Below are 16,400 nucleotides of genomic sequence, written 5' to 3' on the forward strand. Positions count from 1 at the left end.
CTAAAAAAAAAAAAACAAGTCAAGAGAGCATCAAAATACTTTTTGGGAAACTGGGAAGAGAAATATGAGATTATAAGCATTCGCTAGCAGAACAGTCTTACGTTCATGGAACGAGGGAAGACTGTATGTGTGTCTAAATGGTCAGATGTGACTGGTGTCCAGTGCAAAGTCATTTTTGTTTATTCAGACACTAAGTGTTGGGACAAAGTCGCTGTCATACAGGGGAACTGTTGGGAACACAATAAAGAGACGCGGCCTAAATCAAACTGATATTCCGGCCCTAACTGTGTTTACATTCACTTTCAAATCTGAATTGTCGAACCTAAATCAACACCGCAACATATAAAATACTGGTTCACCAATCATTTTTTTCCCCCTAAACACATTTCAGATTTTCAGATGTGTATGGATACACTATAATTACCTGCAATTTTACAATAAAATTGCCAATAGTGGAAACTAAATGTAGTACAATCATTTTAAACATTATACCATAATGTTACTGAAAGCATTACAAAATAACCAAAACTTTTGATTTGTATTTTCTTAGCTGAGTGAGAATGTTGTCATGGTAAAATTGCAAAACACTGCTTCAATATGATTCGAGTAAACATTTTATTTTACATCTTGATAATTAACTGTAATTACTACAGCATGATCATTTAAATGACAGTATTTATCATATTTTATACCAGCTCATCTCAGAACCAGATTGTGAAATAGTTCTTTTAGATTTTTAAACTGAATTGAAGTTAAACTCCATGTGTTATCTGTAACCAGATGCTGAAGGAAACTGGAGGACAACGTCAGTGTGGTCAGTGTCTTATAATATATTATAGTTAACATGCACTTATTCTAATATCTCATTTACTGTTTTTTTTTTTTTTTTACACAAACGTATTAAAAGCTTTAAAATTACACTGTAAAGTACAGTGTCACAGAGCAAAATGAGAAAGCAGGTACCATGAATTTTTTTCTGCTGTTAAAAGAGAGAAAAAAAGGAATCAATATCTTACAATGTGGCTGTAAAAATAAGGGTATTGTCTTACTACACTGTAAGACAATACCCTTATTTTTACAGCCACATTGTAGATATTGATTCCTGTAATAATGAAGGCATTGTCTTACAGTGAGATTTTAAAAATGAAGGCATTGTCTCACAGTGTAACTGTAAAAATGAAGGCATTGTCTCACAGCGTAACTGTAAAAATGAAGGCATTGTCTTACAGTGGGATTGTAAAAATGAAAGCATTGTCTTACAGTGAGATTGTAAAAATGAAGGCATTGTCTTACAGTGAGATTGTAAAAATGAAGGCATTGTCTCACAGCGTAACTGTAAAAATGAAGGCATTGTCTTACAGCGTAACTGTAAAAATGAAGGCATTGTCTTACAGCGTAACTGTAAAAATGAAGGCATTATCTTACAGTGGGATTGTAAAAATGAAGGCATTGTCTTACAGTGAGATTTTAAAAATGAAGGCATTGTCTTACAGTGGGATTGTAAAAATGAAGGCATTGTCTCACAGCGTAACTGCAGTGCATGACTGAGGTCATGCGCTGACATACTCACGCTTTACAGTTCGGCACTATGTATGTATGCTGGAAATGCACATAAGCCACAGAGAGGGGGAGGAATCAAGAGCACAGACACACATACACACACACACACACACACACCCTGCCCATCTGTGATTACATAACGTAAGCTCTCATACTGCATAAGGCCTCAAATAAATTCAGCTTAATGCAGAGATATATGATGCAGTAGAGAACAGAAACGCAACCCACAAACACACACACACACACACACGCACACACACACACAAATTCATATCCACACGCTTTCATTCCATTCTCTGTTTCCTCCCACTCTCTCTTTTTCTGTCGCTCTGTCTCTCTCTTTCTTTTCTGACACACACATACACACACACATGCACACAGGCAGCCTGACGGGGGGCATGAAGACCAGAGTGATCTTTTAATCTGTAATGCCGGCCTGAAGTAAAAGGTCGGAGATGAGTTTTGCTGTTTATCTTGTAATGATTAAGATTAGCATCGCGCTGCTCCAGACCATCAAGTCCTACAACAGCTCTCCGTTCCATATATGGACATATGACAATTGGCATCTGTCTAGTGTCGCAGTGATGCTGTTGAAGTTGAGTGCGTCTTGCTTAATTGTGTTACACACAAATCAGCCACATCCTCAACTCAAACTAAACAAGGAATCTGACACAACAGTCTGTGGAAAAGAAAGACAGAGAGTGAAACGAGAGAGAGAGAGAGAGAGAGAGAGAGAGAGAGAGAGAGAAAGAGAGCATTAAAAAAAGGTCTAGAAAACCAAACTCTAGAAAAATACGAAAATAAACTTTTGCTTTTCATCTTGTAGTCTGTCCGTATTCTTGATTGGATACGATATTCTTGATAAGACGACAGACAACATTTCTTATGTAGATTTGCCAGTTTAGTTCGAGAAGTGTCCAGCACTCACAACACCGGGAAGGACTTTGGATTTCAATTTATGCCAGATGTCTGAGCGAACCTAACGAGACGCGAGGTGCAAAAGCTCACACAGTAGGTATGCGTTTGATGACAGTCACCCCTGCTGTCTGCCCACTGGATTGGCCTTACACACACTCCACAGGAGTGTCTGTGTGTGATGCAGGGAAGAGATCTCACTCTGGCTGTGTGTGTTAATGAGAGTGCGTCTTCTCTATCCATTAGACATCATGACTGGGCAAAACTCGCTCGGAGGTGCTAACTTTGACTGGAGTTTTGTGCATCGACGAGAAGAACTGAAGGTACATATGAGGTCAATGGTGAAGCAAGTTGGTTCTGGGCATGGTTTGAACAGTGAGTGAGTGAGTGAGTGAGTGAGTGAGTGAGTGAATTGAGTGGGTGAGTGAGGGAGTGAGCGAGTGTGCGTGCGTGTATGTGCGAGTGCGAGTGCACGTGTGTTTTTATGTATGTTTTACATAGACATGTCAAATCACTGGACAACCGCACACATGTATACCTTGAATCTATGGACTATTCTTTACATGTAGCTTCCTAAACATGCAAAACATGTCCTCACTCTTACCCCTCTGGCCCTTAGCAGCAACAATCACCTAGCAACTGCCAACGGCTGCCTAGCAACAGGCGTAGCCATGCCCCTGGAGGCGGGGTGCTGTGTGCTTGTCAATGGGAGACATCATGCATTAATGACATCATCAGTCACTCTAATGTCCTTCACCTGTCAGCAGAGACAAAGCCAGGGTCTGGGAGAGCCTTAAAGATATTTACCACTTTCTCACTCTTACATACACACAGCAGGGAAAGTGCATGTGTGCACAGCTTCTCCCTCTCTCTCTTTATCTCTTTCACACACACATGCACATACACACCTATACACAGACACAGATATATGCACTACACACCCTCAGATACACACACATGCACATACGCACATATACACAGACACACACACATGCATATGCTTACACACACACACACACACACACATGCAGACGCATATACACATACACAGATATATGCACTACACACCCTCACATACACACACAGACACGCATACAGACACCCTCATACACACACTTACATACAGAAATAGACACACACACACACACTTAACTTAACACCATTATTTCTTTATTATGCACACTCACATGCACGGAAAAGATCGAGTGTGGAGCAGGGACAATCCGACCCGCTCCGGCCCATACTGATCAGCAGACGCTGGGAACGAGTGGGGATGTGAGACGTCCCCTCTGCGGAACCAGTGCAGGGGCCACGCTGACACTTTACCGCTTGGCCCCTAGCCTCACTCCAGAGCGGGGCATCAATCTGGGCCCCCACTTAAAACTGAACGGATTAAACAACCCACTGAAACAGTGAGCAGCCTGTTAGCAGCAAGAAGCAAAACCACTGACCGGAATCTTCCACACCCGACGCGCACGAACCCCCACAGGGCGAAACATTGCTTTTCAGTCCCCCCTCCCTCCCAGCACTGTTAGTTTAATTGAGATTGCATAACATGCATTCATATAACTGCATTAAAAATGACAATATGCTTGGGACTTCAAGGTTTCGCTAACGGTCTCTTTTGAACGAGCTGGCATAAATATCTGTGGTGCACATTTTCACAAAACACTTGAGTTGAGAAGACGCTTGGAAAACCATGTGAGTAACAACTACAGCAAGACCTTGACTGAAATAAAGTCCCTCCATAGAGAAACAACAACTGCAAGTCTTTGTAATGGACGAGTCCAGTCGGACCAAACGGGAGGTAACTTAACGAGAGGGCCAACAAGAAAGAGCTGTGTAAGACAGTGGGGAAGAGTACAAAAGTAGGAGTTAAAGGTCGTCGTGAGGAAGGCTCTCGCGATGACCCTCGCAAAAGGTTGTTATGGAGACGATGGTTTACTGCGAAGGAACGTTCTTCCCAGGTCACTCCGAAGAACCTGAAGAACGGTTCTCTCGGCTCTCTTTGAGGAACGCGTGCGCCGTCTCTGGACGGTCCGTCTCAGTAAAGGACAGCGGAACCGGGTCTTTGCGATGGATGGCGAGAGCTGATCTTCGTGAAGGTCAGTCGCTACGCGGCAGGTTTCTGCGAAGGACAAACGCCTTACAGTAGATTGGTAAGAAGGAGAGTCGCAGCTGTGTCTAAGCCTACTGAGACACTGTGTGTTGATAAGTTTCAGTGACATGCTGGGCCAGAAAGATGAGGATCACACTCAAAGGGAGCAGCAGGATCAAGGCAGTTATCTAACTAGCCATCTGCTACAAAGCTATTAGCGCCATACTGTGTGGTCACTGTACAAACAGTGCACGGAGGGCAGACACAGGCAGAGAAAGAGAGAGGGGGAGAGGGAGAGGGAGAGGGAGAGGGAGAGGGAGAGGGAGAGGGAGGGAGGGATGGAGAAAGTTGAAGAGTAAAATGTTTAAAGAGAAGACCTAATGGAGCAACACTATGTACATTTTCCATCTTAGCCAAATGGTATGAACCTACAATGTGGAGTGTGTTTGTGTGTTTAGAATGGAATAGATTATTAGTCACTGATCAGCTGACACATTAACCATACACTCCCAGAAGTGGGCATACAAGACGAACCTTCTCACTTTCATGTCTTGTAACAACTGGGTTGATGTAAGCTCCGCATGGCCTTATATTGAACTAAACCATGCCACACTGAGCTGGGTTCAAGGGATAATGTACGTTTTCTGTGGAAATAATCTACTTACATGATGTGCTTAACTTCCGATTCATTTACAGCTTTTCTGAGCCGGGTCCAAAGCCACCATATCTGATCACCTTAAGTTCTTAAGTTTATTATTTTGTCTTTTAATGCACTGATTCCAGATCAGCGTATTAACATACGGTCACTATGACGAGCAATGGTTTTAAAATGAGCTTGAATGAAAGTGATGGCCTGTGTTATCTCAGTTCAGCTGACGTGAAAGAGAAAACATGCTTTGATAGTCCAGTAAATCATAACAGCCAACCAGTCTCATCAGGAACATAGGAAACTTCATTCAAGCCCAGGTCAATGACCCAAACTGGTCATCCAATCACTATCGCTCTGCCAATGAAGGCCAAATTGTCACATGACTCCTCCAGTGCAGAGATCTACTTCCACATCACATCACAACATCTGAAATGAAAAGGCACTGGTTTCCTGTAAATGAGTGTCATTAAGAGTATGTGGGACAAACCCCGTGAGCTAATCCACTCATCGCAGGAGACAACACCATATAGTTTCCCTGTTTCCACTACCTCACTGTGTGTGCGCGCCTGTGTGTGTGTGTGTGTGTGTGGTGGTGGGGGGAGGCCTGAAATAAGAGAGAAAAGAGAAAGAGAGGGAAAGAGAGGGGGGTGAGAGAGACAGAGAGACCGAGTGTGTGTGTGAGAGAGAGAGAGACAGAGAAAGAGAGAGAGAGATTAAAATTAAGAACACAGAGCAGTGCAGTGAAGGAACAGCATAATACGACAAATGAAAAGGGGTGGGGGGGTAAAGACGGAGCAGAAAGACACAGACTCAAACGCGGTCCAAGGAGAGGAGGCACGTGAAGGAGCATGTGCTGGAGGGAGCTTGACCCCGGGGCTGGCACACGCACACGTTTACATAAACACAGGTGGAGCGAGAGTGCGTGTGCGTCTGTGTGTGTGTGTGTGTGTGTGTGTGTGTCTGTGAAGTACACAGAGTGAAGCGTAGTCAGCCAAGCCATCCAGGATTAAGCTCTAATGGGAAGGTGATACAGGGACCGTCAAATACACACTTCTGTTTGCTAGCTTGCGCCTCTTAGAGTAAGAATCAAACGGAGAAGAGAAAAACAAAAGCAAATTAGCCTGGTGTATCTGACAACAGTAAATTCCTTATTTGCAATTCCTGAATTTTATGACCTCATCATTGATTAGTAATAGTTTCATAATCTCATGCTCTGTACTTACTATACTGTACAAAAAAAAAAAAAAAAAAAAATTAGATGCAAGAGTATGGATAAGAACTTCAAGTGAAATATTGAAGTCAGATAAGTCCAGGAAACTTACGAGTTCTGAAACGTGATGAAAGATTAGATAACACTTTGTTTACGCCTAATCATGGTTAGACTTGTCCACAAAAAAAAGCCCCCCAAAAAAAAAGATAATGAGAAAAGAGAACATTATGTACTGCCCCGAAAATGATATGGACCTACCTGTCAATCACTCAGATGTTTAGCTAAAGAACATTGACACTCAGTTACAGTTTCCCTGTTACGATGTGAAAAAAATGACAAGATGTCCATTAAACGCTCACAACTGCTACTCTTCAGGGCAGTGTGCCGACTAGTTAATTCTGATGAGTGCACGTCTAAATATTGGCTGTTGAAAAGCACATAAAACACACACACACACACACCGAGCATTAAAGACAAGGCAAACGCTTTAGTGACCTGTTTGTGCGAGCTTGTGTGAGCTTTGTGTAACTCATACACTATGAAATGGGACATGTCAGGGGTTAGGAACATTGTCAACAGTCATTTGCTAATTAGCTGTTTACATTAACAGGGGGAACAGAAGGAAACACAGAGCTATGGTTAGATATCCAATATGAAAAACCAAATGTTTCTCTTAATATCAACAGGCTGTTAACCTGCTTCTGGTGTTCTGACAAATCTGGAATCTATCCACCTTAATGTCTTTTCCTTGAACTTTCTCTTAGATATGACATTTTGGCATCAGTTGCATTCAATGCAGAATTTTCTTGACAGAATTAAGGGGAACAAAAATATAATAACTAATATAGGATGATGACAGAGTTCAGGATATCATTGTCCTTCATGAATGTGAGTATCAGGACCAAGGAGAACAATTATAACCTTTACAACCCAGCCCTTTCTCAGCTGTTTTCTCAGCTCTACTTATACGAATCAGTACAGAATCAAACATTTGGCTATGAAACCGAAATGGCTTGAAATGTAACATGCAACCGTAACTGCAGACAGGTGTAACATCATGTAGGAAAAGGGATGCCAATGTCCAAAGTCTTCACATTGAAGAGACAGACAGCTAATGTGGAGACAGACAGTTGGGTTGTTTTCTGAGTTTGTCATAATAAGATGAGACGTTTCCTGTGTTCCCGAACGGAAATCGGCCATTCTCCCTCACTTTCTCTTTCTCTTTCTCTTTCTCTGTCTGTCTGTCTCTCTCTCTCTCTCTCTCTCTCAGGAAGAAGTATCATCTCTCCATTACAGGAGATCCACTTTCCAAACCTATTTATCCCCGGCTCTTGCTGTCGGATCATTCCAGAAGCTCTGTGCAGTGCAGACTTATACAGTCATTTGGGGGAAGAGTGAGAGTGAGATGGAGTTCCATACAAGGCTAGTATCTCTGCTGTCTATCCACTCTACTCACATGAGCGCTGGGGAACATATATGTTCATAAATGGTGAATAACTCAACTATTTCCGCTCGATGCATGTCACACAGATTACAATTGCACTCTGAGTACAGTGTGCTTCCTCATGCAAGGAAGGTGGCATGAGATAACATGTTTAAATCGACTATAGAAAAATTAATGTATGATTCACATAAAGCGTTTTTTTACAGAGGTAAATCTGGCCTCGAAAAGCTTGGGTCATCACATCAAGTGCTTTAACTGTATCATTTGTGAGTATATTTGTGTATTTTATGGGTTCATTGTTTTCCTTTTGAGTAACAGAAGAGTGTGAGTGTGTGTGTGTGTGTGTGTGTGTGTGTGTGTGTGTGCTGCAGGCTGTCTGTTAGTGTCTCCTCTGTGCCCTGCCTGTTCAAACGCACCGGGCTCTTGCTTCTTGAGCTGGTCTCACTCATGTCTCTCTGTGTCTCGCGTGTGTCTTGCCAGCGTGTGTGAGGCCTGGTGATGTTGAGCAGGACTGACATGAGGCAGACAGCCAGCAGGAGTTCACAAACAGAAACACACACGCACGCGCAAGCATACACACACTTGCGCGCGCGCAGACATGCTGCAGACACACACATACACACACATACGGAGAGAAATACTGCAGACACACACATACACACACATACGGAGAGACATACTGCAGACACACACATACACACACATACGGAGAGACATACTGCAGACACACATACACACACATACACACACATACGGAGAGACATACTGCAGACACACACATACACACACACATGGAGAGACATACTGCAGACACACATACACACACATACGGAGAGACATACTGCAGACACACACATACACACACATACGGAGAGACATACTGCAGACACACATACACACACATACGGAGAGACATACTGCAGACACACATACACACACATACGGAGAGACATACTGCAGACACACACATACACACACATACGGAGAGACATACTGCAGACACACACATACACACACATACGGAGAGACATACTGCAGACACACACATACACACACATACGGAGAGACATACTGCAGACACACACATACACACACACACATACACACACATACGGAGAGACATACTGCAGACACACACATACACACACACACGGAGAGACATACTGCAGACACACATACACACACATACGGAGAGACATACTGCAGACACACACATACACACACATACGGAGAGACATACTGCAGACACACATACACACACATACGGAGAGACATACTGCAGACACACACATACACACACATACGGAGAGACATACTGCAGACACACACATACACACACATACGGAGAGACATACTGCAGACACACAGACACACACAATAACATGACTGTCGTCTCCTTTTGGACAAAACATGATGCTCTTTCTTTCTTTCTTTCTTTCTTTGTGTCTGTCCCTCTCTGCCTTTTTACAAGTCTCTAATGTTTTTCTCTCTGTTCCCTCTTTCATCCTGCTTTTTTTCCATCCTTCATTCAAACCATAAAAAGTCAGTCTCCCGTCGCCTCTCTTCTGCCGTTTACTCCCTCATCCTCCGCCTTCCTCTCTCTCTCTCTCTCTCTCTCTCTCACACACACACACACACATATATATAAAGAGAGCAAGTGAGACAGAGTGTGACTTTCAGCCCTCCTGGCAGTGTGATCCAACCTCAATCTGTTTTCAAGTTTTTCACAAACCGTCCCCACACATGATGTCTCTACGGCACTTACACAAGACACATTAACCCGTCTCCAACCTCAAGAACCAGCATACGAGTTATAGAAACCCAGGTATGTGCGCCTACAAGCAAATGCATGTGTGTGTGTGCATGCGTGCGTGTGAATGTGCATGTGTGTACGTGTGTGTGTGTGTGTGTGTGTGTGTGTGCGTGTGTGTGCGCGTGCGCGCGTGTGTGTGTGTTTGTAAAAGCTCATTCTGTGATCTCCCTTAGACTCTACAACAGAAGGGATTAGCCTGACAACTGAGCTTTGTTCTCCATATCGACTTTGGTGGGTATTGATCAGTGGAAGCACAAAGGGCCATCAGGTGTCTCTCTCTCAGCCCCTATCAGCTGATCTGAGATCAGCTTGGAAGTTTACGCTTAAAAGTTATGACCGACTCAATACTGCCCAGATCCTCTCAGACAGTATCAGCCCGAAAGAAAACAAGCCTTTAAAAAGCTTTAAAAAGTAAGGAGGAGGAAGCTTTCTGGGATGAGGTGTGTGACAAGCTTTGTCTTTGTATGCACAGAGATTCAGAAATTTACAGAGGAACACACACACGCACGCGTACATGCACGCACACACACACACACACACACACAGAGGGCCCTTGTACTGTGCAGCTGAGGACGTTGACAAGGCCAACCAGGCAGCACAGTAATAAAGTCACTAACACAGATGGCATCATAGAGCAATGACTTAATCAAATCATATAGGAGCATGTACAAAAGGACTTTGATACTTCATATAGACGCTCTACACACTTCTAACAGGATCTAAGAGTGAGAGGGAGAGGGAACATTGACTGAAAAAGAAAAACTGGAACATTGACTGAAAAAGGCACAGAGAGTTATGAAGGTATGCACAGAGACACAGAGTGGGGGAACAGAGAGGGAAAAACAGCCTCACATCGCAACTCACAGAATCAACACAACGTTCAAAATCTGTGCATTAATCACAGAAAGTCTGACACACAGAATATGTATTAGCTGTTCAAGTCTGCTCATCGTTTTTGTGACACACCGTGGTCAGAACATGACATCCGATAAACGGACAAGATGGAGAGAGAGAGACGGAGATTACGTGAAAACGAATGCATGAAGCCACGCCCGGGTAAACCTGAGCTGACATAGCTGAGGAGTGGTCTGCGGACAGATGAGGGAGCGTTGGCGGAGAGAGATTAAGCCAGGGAGACGCTGTGCGCGTCTGAGAACTGACAACGCTGTGCTGGGTCACATTTCAGTCCGGCTGCAGTGTGTGTGCGCGCAGCCATTCTGTGACTTCTGACACCTGCAAACCCGTAGCCTCTGTCTCGCTTATCGCGTCCGTGTGAAAACGCCGCGGCTGTCTGTCAGGTCATTTTATGTCTGTCAGCACTCTCTCTCTCTCTCTCTCTCTCTCTCTCTCTCTGACTTTTTTCTCCCAAATGAAAGCCTTTTTTCTCTCCAAAATGAAAGCCTTGCTAATCTCTGTAAGTAGGACAGTGACGCACTGGAGTCATCTGTATAGCACTGACTCACAGCGACATGCTAAGAGCATGCTAAGGCTCTGGTCACTCAGCTGTCAGCCTGCGGCAGGCCGTCTCCCTCTGCTTCACTCAGCAACTTACTGTCCCTGATAAAACTACGAAGGCTTCAAGCGTAAGCTATAGAGTCAAATTGATCCTGTGTGCCAATGCAGGAGCGAGACTTAAAAACCCAATCATTATTAATAAAAATGGTCTCAGATCATAGAGAGAGACAGAGAGATGGAGCGAGAGACAGAGAGAGAGAGAGAGAGAGCAAGAGAGAGAGAGAGACTGTGTGAGAGAGAGACAAAGAGAAAGACAGACAGACAGAGAGAAAGACAGGCAGGCAGACAGACAGACAGAAGGAGAGTGAGAAGTCTAAAGTCTCTCTCAGCCTACAAACATGCACTGGGAACAATATAAAAACTGAGGATCCGACGCGTACAGTAGTTGAATTTACACCCTGACGCCGTTAGGTAAAACAATCTGTCACGTACGAGAAGCGAACAAAACGCAGGTTGTCATAATTCAAGTGCCTATCGAACACAACTCAGGGTGCTATCCGTCCGAGCCGCGCGACAAAGCAGAATGTTAAATCTCATACGTCACAGAGCAGGCCCGGGCACGGGTACGGGACAGGTGACGATCTGTGTACAAAGATACATCTAATCATTCACATGCTGGCCATAAAAAAAACAAAAAAAAAAAAAACTGACAAAAATGTGAGAAACACTGTTTCTCTTGTGGCATTCTTTGATGAATCATCCAACTTTCAGACGCAGGAAACACTTAAGTGCTGACTTCCTGATGTGACAACAACTGAAGCGGCAAAAATATGAGTCATGTACATTTTTTTTTTCCACGCTGCCGTTGAGAGCGTAACGAGTGATTAGTGTAAGGGCGTACGAGTGTGAGATTGGAAGAAGGGAAAGTAGGCGGAAAAAGGCGAAATACGGAGCAAAGCTTAACGTCGCCGAGAGGACCGTTAGAGAGGGACGCTCGTCCGTAACCGTTCCGCTCGTCCGTAACCGTTCCACTCCGGGGCGAGGTGAGCGATACGAGGGGATGAGCGAGGAGTCGAACTGGGCCGACTCTGATCGGGATCCAGAAAACGCCCGATGGGAAGGGACCTCGGGGAGTTATCCGTAACGGGGGCACATCTGGGTGTCTGTCTGAGCAGAATTAGGGCATATCCGAGGAAACCATGTGACAAAAATTCCCTCACAGTAAATTAGAAGGCATTAGCCATGTGAGACACAGATTTTGAAAAAAAAAAAAAATAGCCTGCATGACAAGACCTGTCAAGTCCATATCTCTGGGCTTGAAAACCGTTTTCCATCTCGTACCATACTACACACGCTCCTCACCAAGAATCAGAAGCCCTTTAAGGCTAAAGAACATTCCTGCAGATGTTGAAGTATTTTCTAAGATAAAACTAAAATGCCATTATCTGGCCTTCTCTCCCCTCAAATCTGGCTTTCAACCATTCATTTATTCATATTCTAAGCCACTTATCCTAATTAGGGTTGCAGGGGGTGTTGGAGTCTATAACAGCGTTCACTGGGCAAAATCTGGGGAGACGCCCCCGGACGGGTCACCAGTCCATCGCAGGGCTTTCAACCAGACTTAATATAATAAGCTTTCGCACTAATCATAAGGGCCAAAACAACCAGAATTTAACATACGCCACAAGCCTCCGAATCCAAGTCAGATACACAGAAAGTGACTCACAGAATAATCCTGATAGTTCTCATGGGATCGTGGTATTAATGAAAATGCTTATGTAAAAAACATGCCCTGCCTTACCTTCACTGGATGATCCAGACAGGTCAATAATGACATAAACCTTCCCCTCAGGTTCCAAGTCTATCTGTAAGGTGAACACAGAAAAATACAATACAAGTTTAGTGAGGAAGAACCCTAATACAGAGAATACAGTGAGAAACACACCAAGCATCAAATTGAGTATCAATTTGTCCATATTCATTAGCATACTGTGGTGACATAATTGACCAGTGCTGGAGACATTTTGTGAACTTCAAAGAACATGTTTTGGACACGTTTAAACCATGTAGGGTAAAACTTGAGACCAAATTTCTTATTCTGACAATGCATTTTGGAATTCTGATTCTAAGAAGCCTGGGGTTTTGGTATTTGAGTTGCAGATTTCATTGTACCTTTGTGGTATGCAGCAAAGTTGCCAATGTTAAAATCAGAGTTTTTATATTGTAGATAATATAAACACACAGTAAGGGGTTTTTGGGGGGTTTTTTTGGGGGGGGGGGGGGGGGGGGGGGGCAGAACGGCAGTACGTTTATCCTAGCCAACTGACCCACTCAGGAAAAAATTAAATAAATAAAAAACAGTTAATTGTGTTGATTAGTGCTATGTTAACCAGGTACTGAAACTGAATAACAGTTAACTGAATAATTGAAAAACTGTATAACAAACAAAACAATGAAAAAAACATTTTATAGTATAATATATCTAGTATCTAGTATAAAACAATATTTAAATGGTTGTTATTAGAAACTGGCATTGTTTTAATTTAGATTATGGCTCCAATTCAGATTTACAAAACGCAAAAGCAAAATTCTGACATAATTTTTGTTTCAGACGTTGACACGCAAATCACCACACACAAATGCTACCGATAAATTTTAAATATTAAACCTTTCTAAGTAGTTACGCCGGCTCCGTCATTCCCATGATATTCGTTCAGATGATCAAATACGGTAATAACCAATTTATAAACGTAAACTACGAGCAGTTAAACAAAAAACATTAGACAGCGCGTCGATTTGAAAGCGCGGCCACGCGGGCGGGTTATCTCTACAGTATAATCTGATCTCCATAACATGACTCCTGGGTTATTGATTGCAGTGTCCAGGGGAAAGGAAGCCGCTGTTATGCCAATATTCAGCATGGCTTTCTCAGGCTAATACATGTGTAATGGATGCCCCATCAAAACTGGATTAAAGGAGGAAATGGAAGAAGGATGAGCTGTGGAAAGACAGAGGTATTACGGCATGAAGAAAGGGTAGGGGGAGAGTCAGAGAGAGAGAGAGAGAGAGAGACAGAGAGAGAGAGAAAGGATGTGTGTGGGTGTTAGGTTAGAGGCGAGTGGTATCATGTCACCACACTCAACCTAATTCACACCGGATGCATTGTGGATTTGCACTTTCGAGATTCAGCAAAAGCACAATCCTGGTAGATAACGGCGCAGACATAATCATGAATATGATCGGGCATAACACGCAAACGCACAACCGCCGTGCATGCGATAAAAGTCACACGGGTTCAATTTGTATAAGAGACGGTGTTTGCGTATGTGCGCATCTGTGTCTCTGTATTTGTGTGTGTGTGTGTGTGTTTGTGTATACAAATGCGCATATGTCTGTGGGTCTGCATCGTTCAATCATACATCGCCCTTACACACAATGTGTAACTATACCACATCACACACTAAAAATATCAATTAACTAATAAACAAAAATGATGAAGTTAAAAGAAATTGTTGTGCCTTTTCTGACTGATTAGCCTGCTCATCTTGAAACTCTGCAGTGTTTCAATAGTTTAACTACGAATTATGTATAAGTAACAGAATGAAAGAAAGACATATTTTGTCATTTTTTAAATAATGTCTCACTGGTGATGCCACTGCAACATTTGCATTCTAACATTTCAAAAAAATTCATTTCTGCTGTTGTGTGAAAGTATGCCACAGTGGGAGAGACACACACTGAACGTGTTTGTGGCAGTCGTAATCCGGTTTAAACTGCCTACAGGATCCATGCCATGATGGTTCAGTTTGGTCTGTAGATACTCTATCCTCTGCCACTGTTCACAGAGAATCCATTAGCCCTCTCACAGGAGCAATTTAATGAAGCACAGAGTCAGGCTAGGCTACGGCTTCTTCACTGCCCTGCTCCCAGACCTGGGATAAATACTGCACGCTTGTGTGTGTGTGTGTGTGTGTGTGTGTGTGTGTGTGTGTGTGTGTGTGTGTGTGTGTGTGTGCGTGTTGTTTGAGTACAGCGATGGACCATCTCCACTTGAAATCAATTTGGAGCCCTGTTTCTAGAACCATCTGGGATCATCTCTTGGTTGATAAGAACCAAACTTTACACGGAAGAGCCAGAGCACTGAACCTCTGATCACATGGGGGAGAAGAGGAGAGGAGAGTGCAAGAGGAAAATGAAAGATTCAGATGAGGTCCTCTCCATAGAGTAGCCCTGGAGGTGTCGGAGAGAAGATAAAAGGAGAAAGAAAAAAGAAAAAAGTCTAGGACTAGTCAAAGCATCTGACCTCACCAATCACCATATTGTTCCCATGAAAACATTTTCCCAAGGTTCAACGCCTCGTAGCGCTTTCTAAGGTAATGGTGCCTAGACTTGATCTGAGGCACAAAAACAAACAAACAAACAAACAAACAAAAAAAAAAAACCAAAACATGCTGCCTGCCTGAAAACATCAAAACTAAAATTCTGGCGTGAGAGGTGACGGTGATGTCACACGGCACTCCAGACAAAATGGAGACACGATATTTTCACCCCACGCCAACGACCCCTCGCAACCCTGCTCCTCCTCCTATTCCTGTGATGTCACAGGCAGCATTCCCTCCGAGAAAGCTCAGTGTCGCAGGTGCGGTAGCCAGGGCACTAAATATAGCAGCTAAGTGAGGAAGGAAAGGACCACGCATTGTGTGTGTGTGTGTGTGTGTGTGTATGTGTGTGTGTGTGTGTGTGTGCGCGCGCGCGCACGTGTGCGCTTGGCTCGTACAGCTGTGTGTTCGGTGTGTGTTTGGGATTTTCAAATCAGGCAACAACATACCAGTATGTCCACATTTAATACAGAAAACTATATCATAACATTGAGAACAATACCATGCTATTTATATAATTTAGTATGTCCACATTTAATACAGAAAACTATATCATAACATTGAGAACAATACCATGTTAGTTATATAATTAAGTATTAAGATCTATACCATTTTCATTGTTTAATTTCCTATTTAAAACCGCACTATCTTGGTTATTTATTTTAATACTAAGAATTATACCATTTTCACAACTTGGTTTAATATAAAAAAATTATACAATCATAGTTATTTAATGTTGGAGTTACAACATCTACATGCTCAGTTATATAATTTAATACTGACAACTGTACCATCTTAGTTACGTCATTTAATATTGTGGAGTATATCATCTTTGTTATATAATTTAACACTGAGGACTATACAGTCTTTGTTATAT

At 43.0% G+C, this 16,400-nt stretch overlaps 1 protein-coding gene across 1 annotated transcript in view; it reads right to left on the reverse strand.

Moving 5' to 3' along the window:
- Positions 1 to 16,400, reverse strand: part of prkceb (protein kinase C, epsilon b) — a 63,950-nt gene that overhangs the window by 31,317 nt on the left and 16,233 nt on the right. Inside the window, exon 2 of the mRNA XM_030770432.1 lies at positions 12,946 to 13,009. Coding sequence (XP_030626292.1) covers positions 12,946 to 13,009 — 64 coding nt within the window. The remainder of the gene's footprint in view (positions 1 to 12,945; positions 13,010 to 16,400) is intronic.

This window comes from Chanos chanos, chromosome 4 (genome assembly GCF_902362185.1).
Source record: "Chanos chanos chromosome 4, fChaCha1.1, whole genome shotgun sequence".
NCBI lineage: Eukaryota > Metazoa > Chordata > Actinopteri > Gonorynchiformes > Chanidae > Chanos > Chanos chanos.